The sequence below is a fragment of the Vigna unguiculata genome, chromosome 8 (genome assembly GCF_004118075.2).
Source record: "Vigna unguiculata cultivar IT97K-499-35 chromosome 8, ASM411807v1, whole genome shotgun sequence".
Lineage (NCBI taxonomy): Eukaryota > Viridiplantae > Streptophyta > Magnoliopsida > Fabales > Fabaceae > Vigna > Vigna unguiculata.
Window position 1 is genome coordinate 2,920,826 of NC_040286.1, and position 20,203 is coordinate 2,941,028.

A 20,203-nucleotide genomic window follows, 5' to 3' on the forward strand; every position below is an offset into this window, starting at 1 on the left:
AAGAGAGGACAAAATTAAAATATATTTAAAACTAACAATATGAATAAAATATATTATTATACAATTTGGAAACATCTATCAATTTAACAACGAATATTAATTTCACGAGACACACATGCCCCTTGTCGTGATTGAAAAAAGAAGAATACTGAAAGAGAAAACATTAGCTTAATAAACAAAGCCGTACCGCGTTATCATTCTCCTGTTTGGGGTTCCATTTGCCAATATATCACCTTTTACAAAAACAAAATATTTATTAGTCTATATTTTCCAAACTCTTTCCATTGTTTTATAATAAATTCAAAGAACAGGTGAAGAACAAGTTTCCCTTTTAATCATGCTCTTAGTGATCTTCTTAGGGATAACTTTTCTCTTCTTGAGAAGGATCATGGACTCCTCATATACATTAATTATTTGTAAATGAGTTCAAAACCATTGTAAATCTAACATATATGACTATAACTTTCATGAATACTGCAAAGTCTAATTTGATGAACATTAAATGAGATTTGTTTTTTAAATCTCATTTGTTTTTGAACTAATTTTGAACAAATTTTTTATTCACTAAACTACTCCTACTTCTACTTCTTCCAGGAGTGGTAATGACAACCGGCTCGACCCATTTAGATCTGCATTACAAATGTGGACTGGACTGGCTCATCCTGCATTAAAAATGTGGCTTAAAAATTTGGTTTGTCCCACATAAGTTCTAGCCCATGGGCCTGTAAGCTGACATTTTTTTTTAATTCTTATGATAAAACTCTCAATATTCAATCAATTTGGAAACTTTAACAAGCTCACAAAATTAAGCAAAAATTTTGGAAAGTTGAAAGATAAATTGATAATTCAACATTTTCATCATATTCATATTCGTACTTTGACACACACGATGCATTCTTCAAATTTTATAATACATTCAAAAATACATAGCACTTGTGTTTTCCACTTATGCAGGAATTTAGAACATTCATGCAAAATTTCAAGATAAAAGTAATCAATATATACAAGTGCAAGTTTTGTTATACGGAACGAGGGCTAGCCCACACTAACTGTGGATTATGCAAACCAAAATTTTGCAGACCAACGAACTCTATATCTCAATCCATCCCACATTTTTTTGACGAGTCTTTAAATATATCTGCGAGACCAAATCCACATTATTATTCCTACCACTACTATTATTAGTAGTACCACCACCACCACCACCTTCATTATGATTACTACTACTACCACTACGGTCAGTATTAGTGATCCAACCAAAACATGTTAGAAGTATTAGTATTAGAAATGTTGGATTGTGAAATGATTGCTATCATATTTTTATTTTCTACTAATAATTCATTCAAAGTTCAAACTAAAAAGAAAAGTCTTTTATCATTTACTTTATTGTTATTATCATTCAACTTATGTAAATTCACTTAAAAAAAAAATCTGTATACAACTTAAGTGATGATTTTTTTTCTAGTAAATTAAAATCACTCAAAATTAGGAATGTAAAAGTGAGTTTGATTCGTAAGAGCATGTGAGGTTGGTGTTTCAATCTGTTAATCCATTTTAGTCCGTCAAATTGACCCGTCCATGGCTTGCTGGATATTTTAATTTTTCTTTAATTCTTTTAATTTTTAATTTAAAATAATTAAAAAAAATTAATTTTTTTATATTATATTTTTGTATAAATTTAAATATTAAATACTATTATTTAAATCATTGACACTTACAACTTAAGTTCCAATTATTAGTTATAATAAAGTAATTTAATCTGTAAATATAATAATTATTAATTGATCGATTAAAATTCTAAAAGTTATTTTTATGATTGAATATGCTCTAAATATTTAATAATAAATGTATATATATAAACAAATTTTATAAATAAAAATTTATAAAATTATATAAAAAAGTGGCCGGTGCGACTTTTCCTATAACAGGATGGATTGAAGTTTTTGGTTCATTTTTAATTATGGGTCAGCTTAGATCAACCTATTTTTGGCTGATCAAGAACGGATTGGATCAGGATGGATCGGACTGAGTGGTTTTGACACCCTTCTTACTCAAAACAAATTTTCTCTCTCAAACTAGGATCTCTGATTAAGACTAATCACTTTCTTGTACCATTAAAAGAAATAATTTGTGATATAAAAAAAAAAGTAAGAATACTTTATAAATAATTAATTATTACTCTTAATTCACAAAAGAGATTTTAATAGTACAATGGTGAGAAAAATGAAGAGTTTAGTTACAGTTGTAAGGTCATTTTCACAAAGTGGAGGGAAATAATTGTTTATTAAGCCACTGATCAGGAGGCGCCCCTAGTATTTAAAGAGAGTGCAAATGAAAAATTACATTTCTACCATCTTCTACACCCTTCTATTTGAGTCCAGATTTTTTACTGGTTCTTTTATTTTTGATGTTGTCTTTTGTTGAACATTAAAAATACACTGTGTTGATATTTTAAATATTTTTTAATATATTTTAAAATATTAAAATTAGTAGTAATCAGTATATTATAAAAACACAATAAAAAAATAATACAACAAAATCCAACAGAGAATTTAAATTCCTTCTGCTTCCATCACCATTCCATTCACAAGAAAGAAAGAAGACGCATCTGTGCTTTTCATAGGCTAAACAAAACAACAACATCCAGAAGAAAATAAAAACAACGGAGGCTTTATGTTCCAGAAGAAATTAAATGTTTCTCACATTGGCAACTCAAAAATATAATATAAAATAAAAGTGGTTGAATTATGATTGACCTTCTTCTCTCACTTTCCTTCTCACAACTCAAATCACCGACAAATATGCCGAACATTGTACAACTCAATCTACTGCAACAACTTATCATCAATTTTATATATTTTTTTACAAATTATAGTCACAGTATTTTTTAATTATAAGATTAAATATATTTTTTAATTATAAAATTAAATATATTTCTTTCTTCAATTTTTAGTAAAAATCTAAAATAGTTCTTTTTAGAAATTTTGAACCAATTTAGTCAATTATTTTTATAAATTAGTGAATATAATTTTTTAAATCAATTTTTTTAAAGTTCATTTGACATTTCAAATATATTTTTCAACTAATATTGAAGCAGAAATGTGTCAAACGGTGTCAACAAACTAAAATATTATAATAAAATACGTTTAAAACGTTAAATAAATTTAATAAAATTTGGTTAAAAACAATAAATTCACATATTTATACAATAAAGAGAGTAAATTAGTTTAAAATTTTTAGAAAAGACTAATTCTAATTTTTATTAGAAATGGAAGTATGTAAATATATTTTTCTCCTTAATAATATTAAGGAGACATGATACTCGGAAGTACAAAATTTAGTTTTTAAATTATAAATTTAGTGTCTCTATGTTATCTGTAAAAGCTTACCATTACAATTGATTAGAAAATTTTGATCCGAACATGAACTCATATGAATAAAAAAAGCAACTTTTAGTTTTGGTGTAATAAAGTGATTTGTGGAGTGAATCCGTCACTCTCACTCTTCCTGCACAGAGACAAACACCACGTGAAAGTCAAAATGGAAGATTCAAAATGAAGCATTGTGGATTTAAATTCAACCTTTTTGTTTTAATATGCAAAAAACTGTGACAAGTCATGTCCATGTAGGAGAAATACAATTCAACAACGATGTCGTGTTTTACGGAAGAACATATTGCTATTATACACATCATCCCTAATCTATTTTATTCTCACCTTTCTAGAAACATAAATTAGAGGAAAATAGTATTAAGATATTTTTTAATATCTAAATACAAATTCAATATTCCTTTTCAATGTAATAGATTATGTTTAAATTCTTGTATTGAGATATTTTTTAACACAAAATCAACTTTTGTCTGATTAAAATATATTTATTTTTATTCAAATTGGTAATAAGTTCTGTCATAATCTAACATGTTAGCAATAGTTTTTTCTTCTTCTAATTCACTTAACTATATATGTTTTTTAAAATATTTGGAATAAAAGGATGTCTTTGTTTTTAATATAGATTTCATCAAACTTTGAAACATATTGAAAACATCTAGGTAGAAGAATATTATGTATACATAGTAGATCATTAACAATTAACTTCTAGTTGGACATGAGTAGATTAAAGCATTATCATCTATGTACAAATCATCTCTATTTACTTTTGACTTAATTATCATTTGGATTTCTACCTGAAACATAGTCTAATAAAACTATTTTTTTTTTGTTTAATACCTTAAACATGTTCTATTACTTGTTAATATCAAAACTAAAAGTTGGTCACCACTTTTAGTCTAGTATAAATTCCTAGGACACGATTCACTTTTACTAGTTAGGTTCAAAATCCTTTATATATGTATTTTTAATGATACCAAACATTTTATATTGTTTTTTTTAAATAATTTAAATGATATTTACTTGTTATTAATGTTATGGAAGATATATATATATATATATATATATATATATATATTTATTTATTTATTTATTTATTTGGGTTTTAGTTAACACCCTAATGAAGATTAAGCATAACATTGAATAAAGTTTACTTGCATATGATGTTACATGCTAATATTTTTCAAGAGGAAACTTAATTGGTATTTTGGTCAAGAAAAGTTCTTATTTGAATATTTCATACCGTTAAGAAAAGGTGTTCAACGCTTTCAATTAAATTTTCAAAACCTTCTCTCCACGTATCAAACACACATCGTAAGAGCAAATATTTTTTTTTTTTAACAATTTCCTCACTTTAAAGATGCTCAATTAAAATAAACATGATTAACATCGGTTCAAAATTAGATTGAGTCCAAGTAACTATATTAGTAAGTAATGTTTAATAAAAAAAATGGGTATTGGAATTCAAAGCATAGATTTTGCTTCAATTTTCAAACCGTTAAATTGAGAATTGTCAAGTCCTGAGTATAAGGAACTGTGACGAGAATGTGTCCAGTGTTGTTGCGTTTCAACTTTGAATAATTGATATATACCTTTGGTTAAATAAATATTAAACATCACTCAAGCTAAGAAAATAGTTAAAAGTCACTTCATAAGCAATATTACAAAGTCGCAAAGAATAATATAATATTTTAGAGGATCAACGTATCTTTTGCTTATTATTATTTTTTAGAATATAGATTTTTTTTTTCAAGTGTGAGCCAGGTTAATCATGTTTAAGAAGAAAATAATAATCTAGGAAATTTTAGTTTAAATATAGGAAAATTGAAACTAATTTTGTCGTATTTAGTGATATTATTCTTAAAATGATTTATTTTTCAATTGATGTTTTATACTCAACATCAGATGTAGTGTTTTAAAATTATTTTCCAGTGATTAATATCATTAAAAAAACTTTTTTATATTTTTTATAAAGATCAAAACCTAAAACAACAGAATTATAAAGATCTGTTTATATATGTTGTGGAGCGAACAATGGATTAAAACTGGCCATAGGTTGGATAAAAGTCAGCCCAATTAAGAGATAGGCCCGATAATATGTTACGAAGATGTTGTACATTTTCTCTCCGGCCGCTATTTCCTGCACTCATTTTTACTTTCTGCACCCCCAAATTTATTAAAATCCCATTTTACTCATATGAGTTTATAATATAATATCACTTTCTTCACTTCGCCTTCTTCCTTATACGCCTCAACCCCTGAACTTTTCTTCATCTTTTTAAAGCTTTGTAAGAGACAAACAAGGATCTTCACTAACTAAACAAAAGTATGAGTTTTGTTTTTGTTTTACTGTGTCATAGCTGTTAGGTTGGGTGCATGTTAATTTAGGATTTGTGTAATTTCGAGGTTGATGAATCCATAATATATTTCCGGAAAAGATATTTCATTGTGAATAATTCGAAACACATTTGATAGAAAATGCATTTTTGAATTTGAAAAAATATTTCAAATTATACTTCTGAAACATATTTTTATTTCGAAGTGTTCAATCCAAATAATCTTCTAGGTCCGAAAATATATTTTAGATTACTCAACCCCCCAAAAAAATTTACATGTTGCAAAATGTCCGGTCAGAGAAAATTGTAGTGACCTTTAATATTATTAACTCCATGGTTTTGATCACATACCACTTTCGACCATGAATGTCCCATTGAGCAACGTAACAACAACGTTGTCATGGACATGGCTCAACACTTTCTTCCCCAACAGCGTCAAGTTTCCATATGTAACAGATATCCCTGCCCCCACACAGTCATCTTTCTACTCTTCATGAATCGATAAAAAACACACACACAAACTCGAAATGGTTTGATTCAAATCAACGGGAGTGCAATAATTGTTGCATATGGAAAGCATGGGCATGGAAAAGTGGTGGCGTGACCTTGTGCTGTGTGATCTGAATGATGGAGAAGAGGAATTGTTGAAGCTTCAAAGTGGAGTGTGGGAAGGAAAACGGGGGGTTTTGGTTGTTATTATTATGGCCCTTTCATCTTGGCCTATGTGTGCATGTTTGCGACACTAGTGTAAGAGGATGATTTAACTTCGCGGTTTTAATTTCAGAAGAAAAAAGAATCGAAGCCTTTCAAAAAATATTGACAATTTAAAAATTATATGTACAATTATAGTCTTCAATTATCAAAAAATTGAAGCATATATTAGCCTTTGGTCGGTTTTTTTTGTATTTCAGGGTTCATTTGAATTTAAATTTGTAAAAATAGGTTCGTTGATTTTTTTTTTTTGTAAAATAGGATCAACTCGTCATGGTGAAGGATGACATTAAAGGTGAAGTCGTCCTCCACCATGCCGGTTTCTTTTTCTTTTTTCCAAAAAGCAAAACCGTATTGTGGGAAGCCGGTTTCTATCATTGTGCATGACGATTTCACTTTTTAATTATTTTTAGTTCAGTTTTATATTTGGTTTTTTAAAATATATTATTTAGTTTTTTTAAAATATTTGTTTATAGTAAAAATATAAAAAAATAGTTTTAAGAAATTCTAAAATACTTAATCTTTAAACCTTAATACAAAATTAAAAAGATAAAATGATACAAATTAAAAATATTAAAAAATCCTTCAATAATTTTATTTAAAAATTTAATATGTTTAGGTTTATTTTATTTTATTTGTATTTTAGTTAGTCTACTGACTATCAAATAAAAAGTATCATTTAATAAAATACTAAACTTGTAAAATCAAACAAATATAAAGTTTAACATTATAAAAAGAATTGAAAGGTGAAGTCGTCATGCATAAGGACGACTTCACTTTTGAAGTGAAAAGAAATCGGTCTGTCACAGTACGGTTTCACTTTTTGAAAAAAAAAATAAAGAAATCGGCATGGTGGAGGACGACTTCATGTTTAATGTCGTCTTCTACCATGACGACTTGATTCTATTTTACAAAAACAAATTTAACGGACCCATTTTTACAAATTTGAGTTTAAATGGATCCCGAAATACAAAAAAATCGGCTTCGGTTCCTTAAATAAGCAAAACCTATAATTGTGCAAGTATTTACAAAACTGACATTGATGACATTTTTGAAATTATTTGTACATTTATAGGTTTCGGTTCTACGAATAATTCATATTGGATAAATCATTGATATAAGATTTGTCAAAGATGATTGACAAATATAATGTTCTCACACTAAATTTAAGTTTAACATTTAAGTTTGACCCTCTGAGGTCAAACGTAAATTTATGTTTGTTCTCGATGGGTAAGACATACAAATAAAAATTTGCGTTCGAAGAGAAGGAGTCAGACGTAAAAACTCATTAAAAGAAATCTTAGAGGCAATTTTTTCCACTTTCTCCTTCACATAGAGCGTATAGAAGCCCCTGAGAACAATGACGACGAGAGTTGCGACTTTCATAGGGCTTCTAGTGTTGCTCAAAGTTTCTGTTTAGTTCCTCTGTGGTGTTTACTGCATTGAAAAGCATCATTCCCATTAATTATTTTCGACACTGAGGTTGGTATTCTTTGACTTTTCTCTTGAACTTTGTCTTTGCGTGATGATGTATAAACATGATAAACTTTATGCTTTGTTCCCTTTGGATTTTGGTCTTTCTTTGAAGAATAACCTTTAGTCAGTGTGTGACGATGAAGGATGTATATAGAGGTTGATTTTTGTTATGAGTTTCAGATATTAAATATTTTTTATTTGTGAAAAAGAATGAGAAAGAGAAAAAGAAGAAAAAGAAGAAGAAGAAAAAGAAGAACGAGAAGGAGAAGAAGAAAAAAAAATGCAAAGAAAGAGAAGATGAAGACGAAGAAGGATAAGAAGAAGAATTTGGTGCAAATCTGAAAAAATAAATAAAAAGAATTTATGTATGCTGTTTTTGTAACATACATAAATTTAAGTATGTTATAATTGTAACAGATGTAAATTTATGTCTCCCACAATTATGTTTAACTTACAACAGAGGCAAAGAAAAAAAAAACCTAAAATAACAGACGTAAAATGTTCTTTGTGTTAATGTCTTCCTCTTCTTGTTCCTCATCTCCTCCTCTTTCACCTTTCCACCTCGATCATCATCATGTCTGCACTATATTATTGTCAGCTTCCTCCCAACTCTTCTTCTTCCTCTCCATTCATCTCGTTCTTCTTTTCCTCTTCCTCCACCTCCTCCTCCTACAACTTTGGTTGCCACTATTACTATCATTGTGCCTCTGCCTCCACCACCAACTCCAACTTCTCATTCTCTTCCTCCTTCTCCTTTACTTCTTCCACCCTTCTCTTTTATAAAAAAAATCATTAAACTTTGCGGTAAACTTGTTGTTTATTTTTCTAATAGATTTAAAAACGAAAAAAATCTATCAATAATATGATATATAAATTACCCATGAAATTTACTAATGAAATTAACTTTCGAAGACATTAATTGCCAACATTACTATTCATTAATAATATAAATTTTAATTTACCGACAGATTTTGTCAACAAATTCATTATCGGTAGATTTTTTAATCCATCAATAAATGTGATTTTACCAATTTGTTAGTAAATTTTTACCAATAATTACAAAATTTCTTATTGTGTTTGGAGATACCCTTTCAAAATCAACAATCGAGACTGAAAACCTACAAAAACTTCATATTAAGAAGACGAAAAAGAATAACAAGAATGATTTTTATTGGACATATTCGATCCAGTAGGAAAAGTGTATATTTAAAAATATTATCATTTAATTATTTATTAATTTTTCATAAAGAAAATTAATTTTATTTTTTAAATATATCAGTTTAAGAAAAAAATTATAACATACTATTTAAATCACTCATAATTGTTTTTCTTAACTTTTCATAATATTTTTATGTTGTGATGAAATTGATCGACTATAGTGCACCTTTTTCCAAATTAAGTAAAATTGCACATATTGTAACTACCCACTTCATTGTGGATGCTGGTATATTATATATATATATATATATATATATATATATATATATATATATATATATATATATATATATATATATATATATATATATATATAGTATTAATGTAGTGTGGTGAGTGTAGCTCCATTTATCTCCTCATTGACTGTTGACCCTGCTGTTTAGAATTTTCCCATTTACTCACTGCCTCTGCCTCTGCCTCTGACTCATAATAGTTTAATAAACCTAACTAATCACCTTCTTCAAAGTCTAACCCGTTATTCTAACCTGTTATTCTACATATCAATGTCATATTTTGTTAATAACATTTCTATTCTAAATGTAAAAATGGATTCACACATGAAACTCTTTTCATAAGAGAATCGTTTTATTACATTATTAAAACAATTTATATTTTCTGACAATTTTGTTTTAATTATTTTTATAAAAAATACTTATAAATTTTATTATATAAAAAAAATTGTAAAAAATGACTGCTAATTTTTTTATTAAATATTTGATAAAAAATATTTTTTATAACAAATTTTGTAAAAAGTAATTACAAATTTTACAATTTTATAAAAAATAATTATGTACAAAGAAATTACTTATCAATTAAAATTCTTAAATAAAATAGCATGAAAAATTTTCCTATAAATTTCTTTGGCAACAATATGATTACCGTTTGTTTATTTGAATTATTAATGATACATTATTGTTTAGGGGCAATGATTGAGTTGTAATATTTGGATCCTTTGGAATAATGATCTTTATTTATTTATAAGTTTTGACAATTATTTTAGAATGTAATATTTTTCTATTTGTTTTGCATAGTTTTTGTTGATATTTTGTCCATGGTAAATTCTTGTCCACTCACTATCTTTTGCATTCTTATGGTGTCATTTTTGAACCCATACTTGATAGACAAGTTAGTCTATCAGAGAGAAAAAATGGATAATAGTGAGAAGTTGTGTAGAAATTGATACTTAGCATGGGTCATTTAGTCTTGAAATATGTGTTGCTTCGTCCTGGGACCTCTACTTGCCGACCTACTCTGAATTTCATTTCATTGACATCAACCTTTCTTCATTAGGGATGGAAATGGGACCAACCTGCATTTGCATTGAGTTTGATGAAAAAAATTTAAACAAAATTTATCATTGTTACCACTAACAACTGATCTTATCTTTTAAGTTACATAATTTATTTGTAAAAATTCATTGCAACCCATCAACCATACAAACAATATAATATGATAATATGGAAACATGAAATTTCATATTATTAATTTACAATTATGGAACATTAGAATCGATTTTTGTCTGAGAAAATCCGTTCTTCACTTCAATACTCTATTTTTCTTTGCTCCTTCGTGCTGATCAAATGAACAGGAAGCATGAGTCTACAAGAATCACTTTTGGAAAGCGATTATTATGGCACATGAGATGACACTAGTTTGATTTACTTGCACGTTTTGGAAGCAACTACTTGAGGGAATTCATACAATAATCCTCTCCTAAAACATGGTTATCCAATTTCAGAAACACTAATCCATGGATGTGATTAAGCTGTGTATGGGACACAACATTGACGCGTGATGACAAACAAACACAGCCTTGTTTGACACTGCTTTTACTTTTGTGCCACCAACAGAGTTAGGTGTTGGGACCAATTCACACCACAGTGGAGGACCATGAGATTGATAGTTACTTCAGAGGTTGAATTTTGGTCGGAAAACGTGAACGATGTTACACTTTCCAATTTTCTATCTTTACAACCCTTTAATTCTTTTCTGTCAATAAAAACAATACCATCGACTGTAGGTTACACAATTATTTCGTGGCAGTAGTCAGACTAAGTTACAATCCAAATAAGATATATAATAGAATAATTGTTAAGATAAGTGCTCGATTCTAACATTTGATATCAAAATTAAAATCACGAGTTCATAACTATTGGTTAAATGGTAAGCGTTTTATCTTACGACTAATTGATTAGGTGGGTTTGAACTCTCGTATTGAGTCTCTTCAATCGCCGATTTTTGTTATTTTAATTCATACATTATTCATTGTATTCTATCCATAATCGCAATTAAAGTGGCATTATATTTTTAATCTTATTATGTGACTTGGTTTGACTCAAAAGCATGGTTTTTAGTGCATTTCTCTCTCCCCCAGTCACCAAGATGGGTCTTATCACTAGATTATATATCTAGACATTTTAGTCACGTAACTTCTGTACATTGTTGGCATTTTCTTCTCTCTTTTTTCTTTTTCATTTAAAATGTGGTCTTCTTTATGTCATGTAAAACTGACGAGTATCTATCATTCTGAGTCTCGAGAAGGACACTACACCTGTTGAACCAAGACTTTCTGTGTTCTCACATTTCTTCTTCTGTGCACATAATTCACTCATATTTTAAGCTTTAGTCTTAGTTTTATTTATATTTTCCAAAACAATCAAACTGTTATCATTTAGCCATGTTTAATTATTTAAATGTAATTAAGGTGATGGGTTTTACTATCATATATAGTACATATCAATCATTGAGAGCTCATCACAGTTACAGTTAAGGAAACTGTGTTCAAATTGATTAAAGCAAAGTTTAGTTTCATAGCAGACATCAGAACAAGGCACCAGTTTATGCAGAAAGAGTTTTCTGAGTTTTTATGCAGTTCATGCAATAAGGCTAACAAAAAATGGTTTATTTCATTATAATTTATAATTTATAAGTACAAATCCAGGTTAAAAAATCTAGTGATGGATGCTTGTATTCATATCTTACATACAAAGAACTTAAGAACTTGAGAAATTACCATAGCCAAGTATATAAATACTTTTGATACATATACAAGATAACACAAGAATCAAGCAACAACAAGGTCAAAAGAACAAACTCAAATTCAACACATGTTTATTTATGAAATAGGTACACACATATATGTATAAGTATTAATTGTATATTATTTTTTTGTATTGGTATTTGGTCTTGAAAGTGTGTGATGGCATCAAGGTTTGGGTTTATTCTTCTGAGTGTAGATATAATCGACATGCGCAGCTAGTGTTCTTCTCATCAAACATTCCTCAGTTTCTTCTTCACAAAACTCTCCATCTACCTCTGCCTTCAATATTCAAACATGCCAATTCTCAAAACCAGAAAACATGAACGAAGAACAAACAATACTATTTATCAGACACAGCAATTCATCATGATGCGAATTAAAGGAAAACACTTTGACTTACATAACAGCTAATTTTGTAAAACCACTCATACCCAGAAAAGATTACAGAAGAAAGTTTTAGAAGGATTGATTCATTTAACTGTAACTAGATGGATGAGATGAAAGTGAGAAGAAATTACACGTACCACATGCAAAGAAGAGAGAGTGTTGAGTGAAGGGTTTGGACGTGAGGAATGGATCGTGATGAGATTGAAGCTTAGGAGAAGAAGCAAAGTGAAGAAAATGGCTTGTTTAGACATGCTCAATTTTCTAATCTTATTTTTTGATCACTCAGATTCTGTGTTGAGTGGAAGAGAGTGTGTGTATATATATATATATATATATATATATATATATATATATATATATATATATATAGACAAATAATAGAGGGTTGTTTGGGATTCAGAGTGTAAACACAACCACAAAGAACCCTACCAAAACTTCAAACATAAAATTCTCGTGTCTGAAACTTTGTTGACTTTTAACTGCTTCTATTTGGAACGTAGTTTCTATTTTCCGTTTCCAAGAAGGAAATTGGATGTTTGTCCCTCTACAGATTCTTTTACATAGGTTAGACTTAAATTAAGTAAAACATAACAAAATTGTAGAATAAATGTATTTGGTTCCCAAGATTATTAAATTTTACCAGTTTCTATTGTATTTCTATAAATGAATTCATGTAGGTTAAAAGAATTAATATTGGATACTACCTTTTTTTTTCTTCCTTTTGTTTTAATTTCAATAATTTACTTGAAATATTTTCTTTTACTCTTTTTTTACAATTATCGATTTTAGTAATGTTATGTTCTGTTTTCCCGTTTCTTTTTCTTAACTCGCACTACAACAATTCCTGCCCCAATCTTTGCATATTTTTATAATAAAAAGTTAAAATATTATTGTATTAAGATGATGATTTATTATAATTAATAAACATTCTAATATTTAAGATTGTATAATATAATCAAATAATTAATTTCGTATTATTTCATATTATTTTACTTGCTTAATAACTAATTGATCTGATTCTCATTTTTTTTAGTTTATAAATTTTTGTCAGTTTACAAATTTTAAGTTAATTATGAATTAGCTTTTCCTAAGACGTTAATTCTCACATTATTTTTTACTTATTAAAATATGTTTTTTTTATAGGAGACAGATAAATATCGGAAATTTTGAAGAGTCCATAAGATAAAAACATCATGATGACAAAAATTGAAAATTAAATTTATTACATCTCTCTTGCTTGAATACGACCATTTTTTTTATAGCTGAAACATCATATTACTATTCATGTTTTGTTGGTTTCATGAGATTAAGGGTACGTTCACTTGAGTTGATGAGTTTGAGAGAGAGAAAATGGATGGGTTTAAGTGGATTTGAGAATGAATTTTGTGTTACTTTTTTAAAGAATTTAGGGGTGATAGTAAGTGGACTTGGAAGTAAAGTTTGTGAGTGATTTGATTGATGTAATAAATTAAAAAAAAATTAATGGATATAAAATTAAAATTATCAAAATACCCTTAATAAAATTAAGATTAAAAAAGTATTTTAATAGATATAAAAATGATATGTATACAATTTTTTATTTTTTGGTAATCCATATGTGGATTGAAGCAGGGAGGATTGGATCCACTCTCTCACACGGTGCAAATGGATTAGTTCTCCGGTTCTTCAAAGGTGGGAAGCGGGTCCTCCATCATTGGATTGATTCCAAGATCTCGTGGATTGGTTCCAAGTGAAGGGATTGGATCCCTCTTCCCTTGAGTTTTCTGTGAATTGGTTCCAAATTGACTTTTTTATTTGAGGATAAAAGGGTATTTATAAAATATCCTTTCAAATCAACTCTAACAATGAGATTGAAAAATCACTTCATCCCACAAATAATTGTCTTTCTTCGCTTTTATATCCTCGCTTTCAAATAACTTAATCCATTCTCACCAACCGTTAGGGCATGTTCACTTGAATGGATGGTGGGTCTGAGGAAGAGGGAGTGAATGAGTTTGAGTGGATTTGAGAGTGAAATTTATGTTTTTTTAAGATATTTAGAGGTGATTGTGATAGTATGTGGAAGTAAAGTTTGTGAGACTTTGTGGATGGTTTAATTGATGTGATAGATTAAAAAAAATGTTTTAATAAAGGTAAAAATTAAATTACCATATTGCCCTTTATGTAATAAATAGTATAAATTAGTATTTGTATGAGTTATCATTATTTTTTAATTTTTTTACTACTACCATCGAAAGAAATAAATTATAAAAATTAATTAAATAATTTAATTTTTCATAGTATATTGTAAAAAAAATGTTACGAAGCAATTGTGAAATTCATTTTATTTTAAATAATAACAATAATATGGAAGACTATTCTAGAATCCATTCTTCAAGTTCACTAGATCCGGATCTACCATGTTGGGATCGGTTCCAACCCTCCAAAGATTGATCCACTCTATTCTCAAACTTTCCAGATTTGTTCCAAACAATCAGGAGATTAGATCCAAAGACCCATGGATCGATCCTTAAGTGGATTGCCCTAACTTGCATCATGAAGTCATGAACAACACAACTTCATGCATGATTCACACTCCATTATTGACCACCACGTTCTTCTCCATTACCATGCACAATCACATCTCTTCATATGAACCATGCACACATGCAAATATAGACTAAGGAGAAAGCAACGAAAATAACCCACCTCAAATGCAGCATGTGAGTAAATCATGACCCAAGGTAAAACGGTCTTTGTTGTAGTAATTCCCTCAAATATGTTCTACACATGCGAGATTACAAAATGGATGCATCTCGCAAATTGCTCAAATAATTCACTCTTATTCAATCCAAACAAACGTCACAGTTACCTGATAATCCATCTTATGTTTTGATTTCAAACATAAAAACCCCGAAGACTCTTATGAAAAAATAATATTGATATTTTAGAAGACTTTCAATATTTTATGATTTCAATTTTTTTTTTAAATATATTGTCAATGCTTTCAATAGAATTTGATAACTTTGAAAAGAATATTATATTGAAAGTGTTTTATGGTATTAGATAAAAAATTTTCAGTGTACATGTTCATTAATTTGAAATTATTAAAATTCAATTTGAAATAAAAGTAAATATTAATTTAAAAGTATTCTTATTTAATAAAATTAACGGTTAAACAGAAGCCGCCAAAAATTCAAAATACTCTTCCCACATATATACAATTCAAAGCCCTTCTCTTCTTCGTTGTGACGATTCCCATTTGGCGAAATCAGAAAGAAAGAGTTCAAGAAAATGGGTGAGATAAACGTTCATGCTCAGAACGAACCCGTCACCGCAATTTCTCCACAACCAACGCCAGCACAAACACCTCATGTCTCCGCCGTCAACAACCCCATGAAACGCCGATCGCCGCCCTCGTGTTCTTTCTACGGGGAGCCCTCCGCCAAGAAGCTATTTTGTGACCAGGAGGACCCCTCCCTTTACGGCTTCTCCGCCGTCTCACCATTTTTATAATGAACTTTGATATAACGATGTTAACATCTTACATTAATCTCTATTAGAAAAAAAGAAAAAAAAATCATGTAGTGTGTCACAATTATGAGAATTAGTGTAACCTACTATAATGTGGAGACCAAATCCACTGTTAGAAAAATTAATGGGATTTTTCCACATATGATGTTAGTGTTTTACAAGGATTAATATTGTATATTTTAATTTTAGGAAAAAAAAATACAACTTTTCACTTTTTTTCTCTATTTTCACATTATTATTTTTCAATCTCTATATATTCACATGAACTTTCTTCATCTTTCATTGTCATTGCACTTGACACGATTAAACTTTTATCAGATCCTCTACAAATTCTTCAACCATGCTTTGGTAGTCATTTTACTTGTAAATAACTTTTTTTATATTGTAATCTTAGTTTTAATAAACACAATAATAGTTAGAACTTTGAATTGATAATTTGAATATCCCTTTTTTTTACTGCAAATACACCAATCTAACTTTTAGAATAACCTATTTAGAGAAAAGCATAATAAACAATTACATAGACTTATGACATATATGGCCCCTAAAATTAGCTAAGTCATTTAGCTTTTTTTCTTTAAACGTCGACATATAATATAATATAATATGCCTATGCACAAATCATAAAATTTTAGGGAAGAAAATATGTTTTTTATTTCTAAGGGATTACATAAATTTGAAAATAGTCTTGGGTCAAAATTTGTATATTGTTTGGTTTTGTATTTTTAAAAATATCTGTTTTGGTATTTATTTTTTCAAAAGGCATCAAAGTTTATCTTATTATCTTATGACAAACAGTATGTCAGATGTTATTTAATCCTTTTTATAAAATAAAATATTTATGTAGGTCTAACCCTAGCTTTTCTTGATTAATTAAAAAATAAATACCCAACATATAGAGGTGTAAATAGCGAATATGGAGGTCCAGGAAAAGGAAAAGGAAAAGTAACGGGCTCACCCCAAACACAACCTTCCTACTACTACTACTATTATTATTATTATTATTATTATTATAATTATTATAATTATTATAATTATTATTATTATTATTATTATTATTATATATTAATAATAATAACATATTATTTGGTATATAAGATAAGGTGTCATATTATTATTATTATTATTATTATTATTATTATTATTATTATTATTATTATTATTATTATTTATTCAATGTATGTTGTTATTTTATTGATATTGGTTAATATCACATTACATGTTTTATTGTTTTATCACATGGATTCAAGATCCAAAATACATCTAGTATTCCTAAAGAATACACACTCTCATATACTAATACTCACTCTTATCAAAAATCCTAATTCTCTTACTGATTTGAGTGATTTGAACGTTTTTTGTAAGATCAGCTCATATTTTATTATTTGTACAAAGGTTCACATTTCAAATTTTGGTAAGAATACTTTGATTGATTGATTAGTTTGATTATATGTCATGACATTTTTATAAAAAGGTAATGACAAAAAGTGACAAATTCTTTGACTAAAATTTAATTTTTTGGATGAATTTTGTTTCATAAATGTTATATGATGCATTTTAACATGAGAACAGACTAATGTTAATCACTTTGTTATTGAAGTTATTACAAATTGACGAAATTTTCTAACTATACAACTTTTTATACCTCTTTACAATTTTTATATATTTTTATACACATTTTTTTATAAATTTTTATAATTAAAATATTTTGTTAAATATTTTTAAATTTTATTTGTAAATATATGTGAACAAATATTTAAAAAAAAATGTAAATACACATGTAAGAGATAGAGAGTATAACAAATAAAATATAAGTATATGTCATCTATTTGGTCTCCACAAATAACAAATTCATTTCTAATTGACTTATTGGTATTTGCTCACAAATTTCTATGATGTAAATCCCTGTGTCATTTGCTTGAATAAATAATAACAATGCACAAATTTATGAAGATGGATATAGAAAATTGTACATGTTCTCATTAAATGATTTAAGTGGAAAAGCAAAGAGGGATTTGCATATTCTCTACTAAAACTCATCCACTCATCTTTGCGAAGATTTGAACAAATTTATACACATTTTACTTTTATAACCTCTTTATATTATAGATAATTATTAATCATAATATACTATTATTATTAATTTATTATATATATATATATAATAAATAAATAAATTTATTAATAGTTAACATATCTAATAATAATTATTAATTAATGTATATTAATAATTAATAATATATTTATTTATATATATAATCTATTTATAACAATATATAAAAATAATACGTTTTTTTACATTTAATTTTTTCACTTTTATTCTTAATTATTATTTTAAAAAATAGTTATTTTATAAATAGTTTACATTTAACCGTAACTTTAAAAACTTTTCTTGTCTTTTTTAACAGTTATCTTAAAAACTTATTTTGGATACATATTTATTTGTCTAATTTTGAATAATATATAATTAATTTTTAAATGTTAAGTGAATGTGATTTGTTAAGTGGATATGATTTGTCTTCAAATTATAACAATTATTTTAAAAATCTCTTTTGTGTATATATTTTATTTTTTCAATTTACTTATTATTTTAAAAATTATTTATTTTATAAATAGTTTAACCTTTTAACCGTTATTCTTGAAACTTATTTTATTTTTAATAATTATTTTATTCGACAACTATTTTAACATTAGTTATATATTTCAAAAGTAAATATTATTGTTTTTAATTCAAATTTATAAGAAAATAAAAAAATATTTTTTCTCCAGAAATTTAAAATATATATAGTAACTAATAATATATTTGTATATAATGATATGTATAATGATTTTATAGTTAATTAATAAATTGTTGAATTTTAATATTTTTAATTCATTTAATTTATTACATTAATCAAATCACTCACTAACTTTCACAAAATTTATCTTTAAATTCACTCATCTTACCCTTTAAGTCCACTCAAAAAACATGCATATTATCCACTCAAATCAACACAAATTCATTATCATGCACTCTCAAATCTATCCTAAGTGAACAACGGGCTTAATGTTTTTACTAGTGCCACACTTTTTTTTTTATAGTTTTCTCTTAATTTTATGTCCCGAACTAAAATATCCAAAATATATTTTTTTATTAAATTGTTCTTTTAGTATGCAAAATATTGATCACACTTGCATTGAATGATAACAGGGAGAAAATACATAACATAATAAAATTCAACCAAGGCCTATTGAAATAAACAAGACTCAATCAAATCACATGTTTATTAATATATGAATAAGAACCATACACAAATTATGCAAATTATGATTCCATTAATTGTGGTGACCCTCTTTACCATCTTGAGTGTAGATATAATCAATATGTGCAATTAGTGTTCTTTTTCTCAAACATTCTTCTGCCCCTTCTTCACAATTCTCATCTTCTATATCAACCTTTGCAACACCCTTCAATTCAAACATCCCAAATCTCAAAACCAAAAATAATTTAGAGAATAAACAATACAAACACACAAACAAACAAACAAAAAATGTTTCATACTTTATTTGTTAATTCAACGAGGTAAGTGAAAATTGAGAAGAAAACTTACCCCATTCTCAAGGGAAGGATTAGGGCGTGAAGCATGGATTAAATTGAAGCTCAATAGAAGAGCCAAAGTGAAGAGGGTGGCCAGTTTACACATTCTCACTTCACTCTCTTTTTCTCTATTACTTGTTAATTTTTTGCTCAGTGAGAGATACCGAGTACGGTTTGTTATAATATATACAAAATTTAGGGTATGTTTGAGATCGACAATGTAATCAACACAAACATATCGAAACAAATTAGTATATTATTAAATGTAATTAATTTTAGATCAAAAAAATATTATTATTCAATATCAACTAATTAATAATATGATTGACAAACATATCAGATCATCTCGATTTGACCTGATTTGTCATAAACATTAATATTAAAATTGATACAAAAATCTTAACTTGTCTTATCAATGGATGAACATGAAAAGATCCATTGATAAGTTTGTATGCCAACTTTTTTTTCTTTTAAAAAATTGTTTTATAAATCACACACATAACTAATTAATGTCTTTAATTGGATAAATCAAAATAATTATTGCATTTACATGTTAACT

At 27.3% G+C, this 20,203-nt stretch overlaps 1 protein-coding gene across 1 annotated transcript; it reads right to left on the bottom strand.

The window, feature by feature from the left end:
* Positions 1–12,014: 12,014 nt before the first annotated feature.
* LOC114194224 lies at positions 12,015–19,750 on the bottom strand. The gene is made up of 4 exons (XM_028084338.1): positions 19,658–19,750; positions 19,406–19,514; positions 12,692–12,834; positions 12,015–12,446 (listed from the first exon to the last, which is right to left on the bottom strand). Exons 1-4 carry the CDS (start codon positions 19,748–19,750, stop codon positions 12,333–12,335), a joined length of 459 nt encoding a protein of 152 aa, XP_027940139.1. The 3' UTR covers positions 12,015–12,332.
* Between the last annotated feature and the right edge of the window lie 453 nt (positions 19,751–20,203).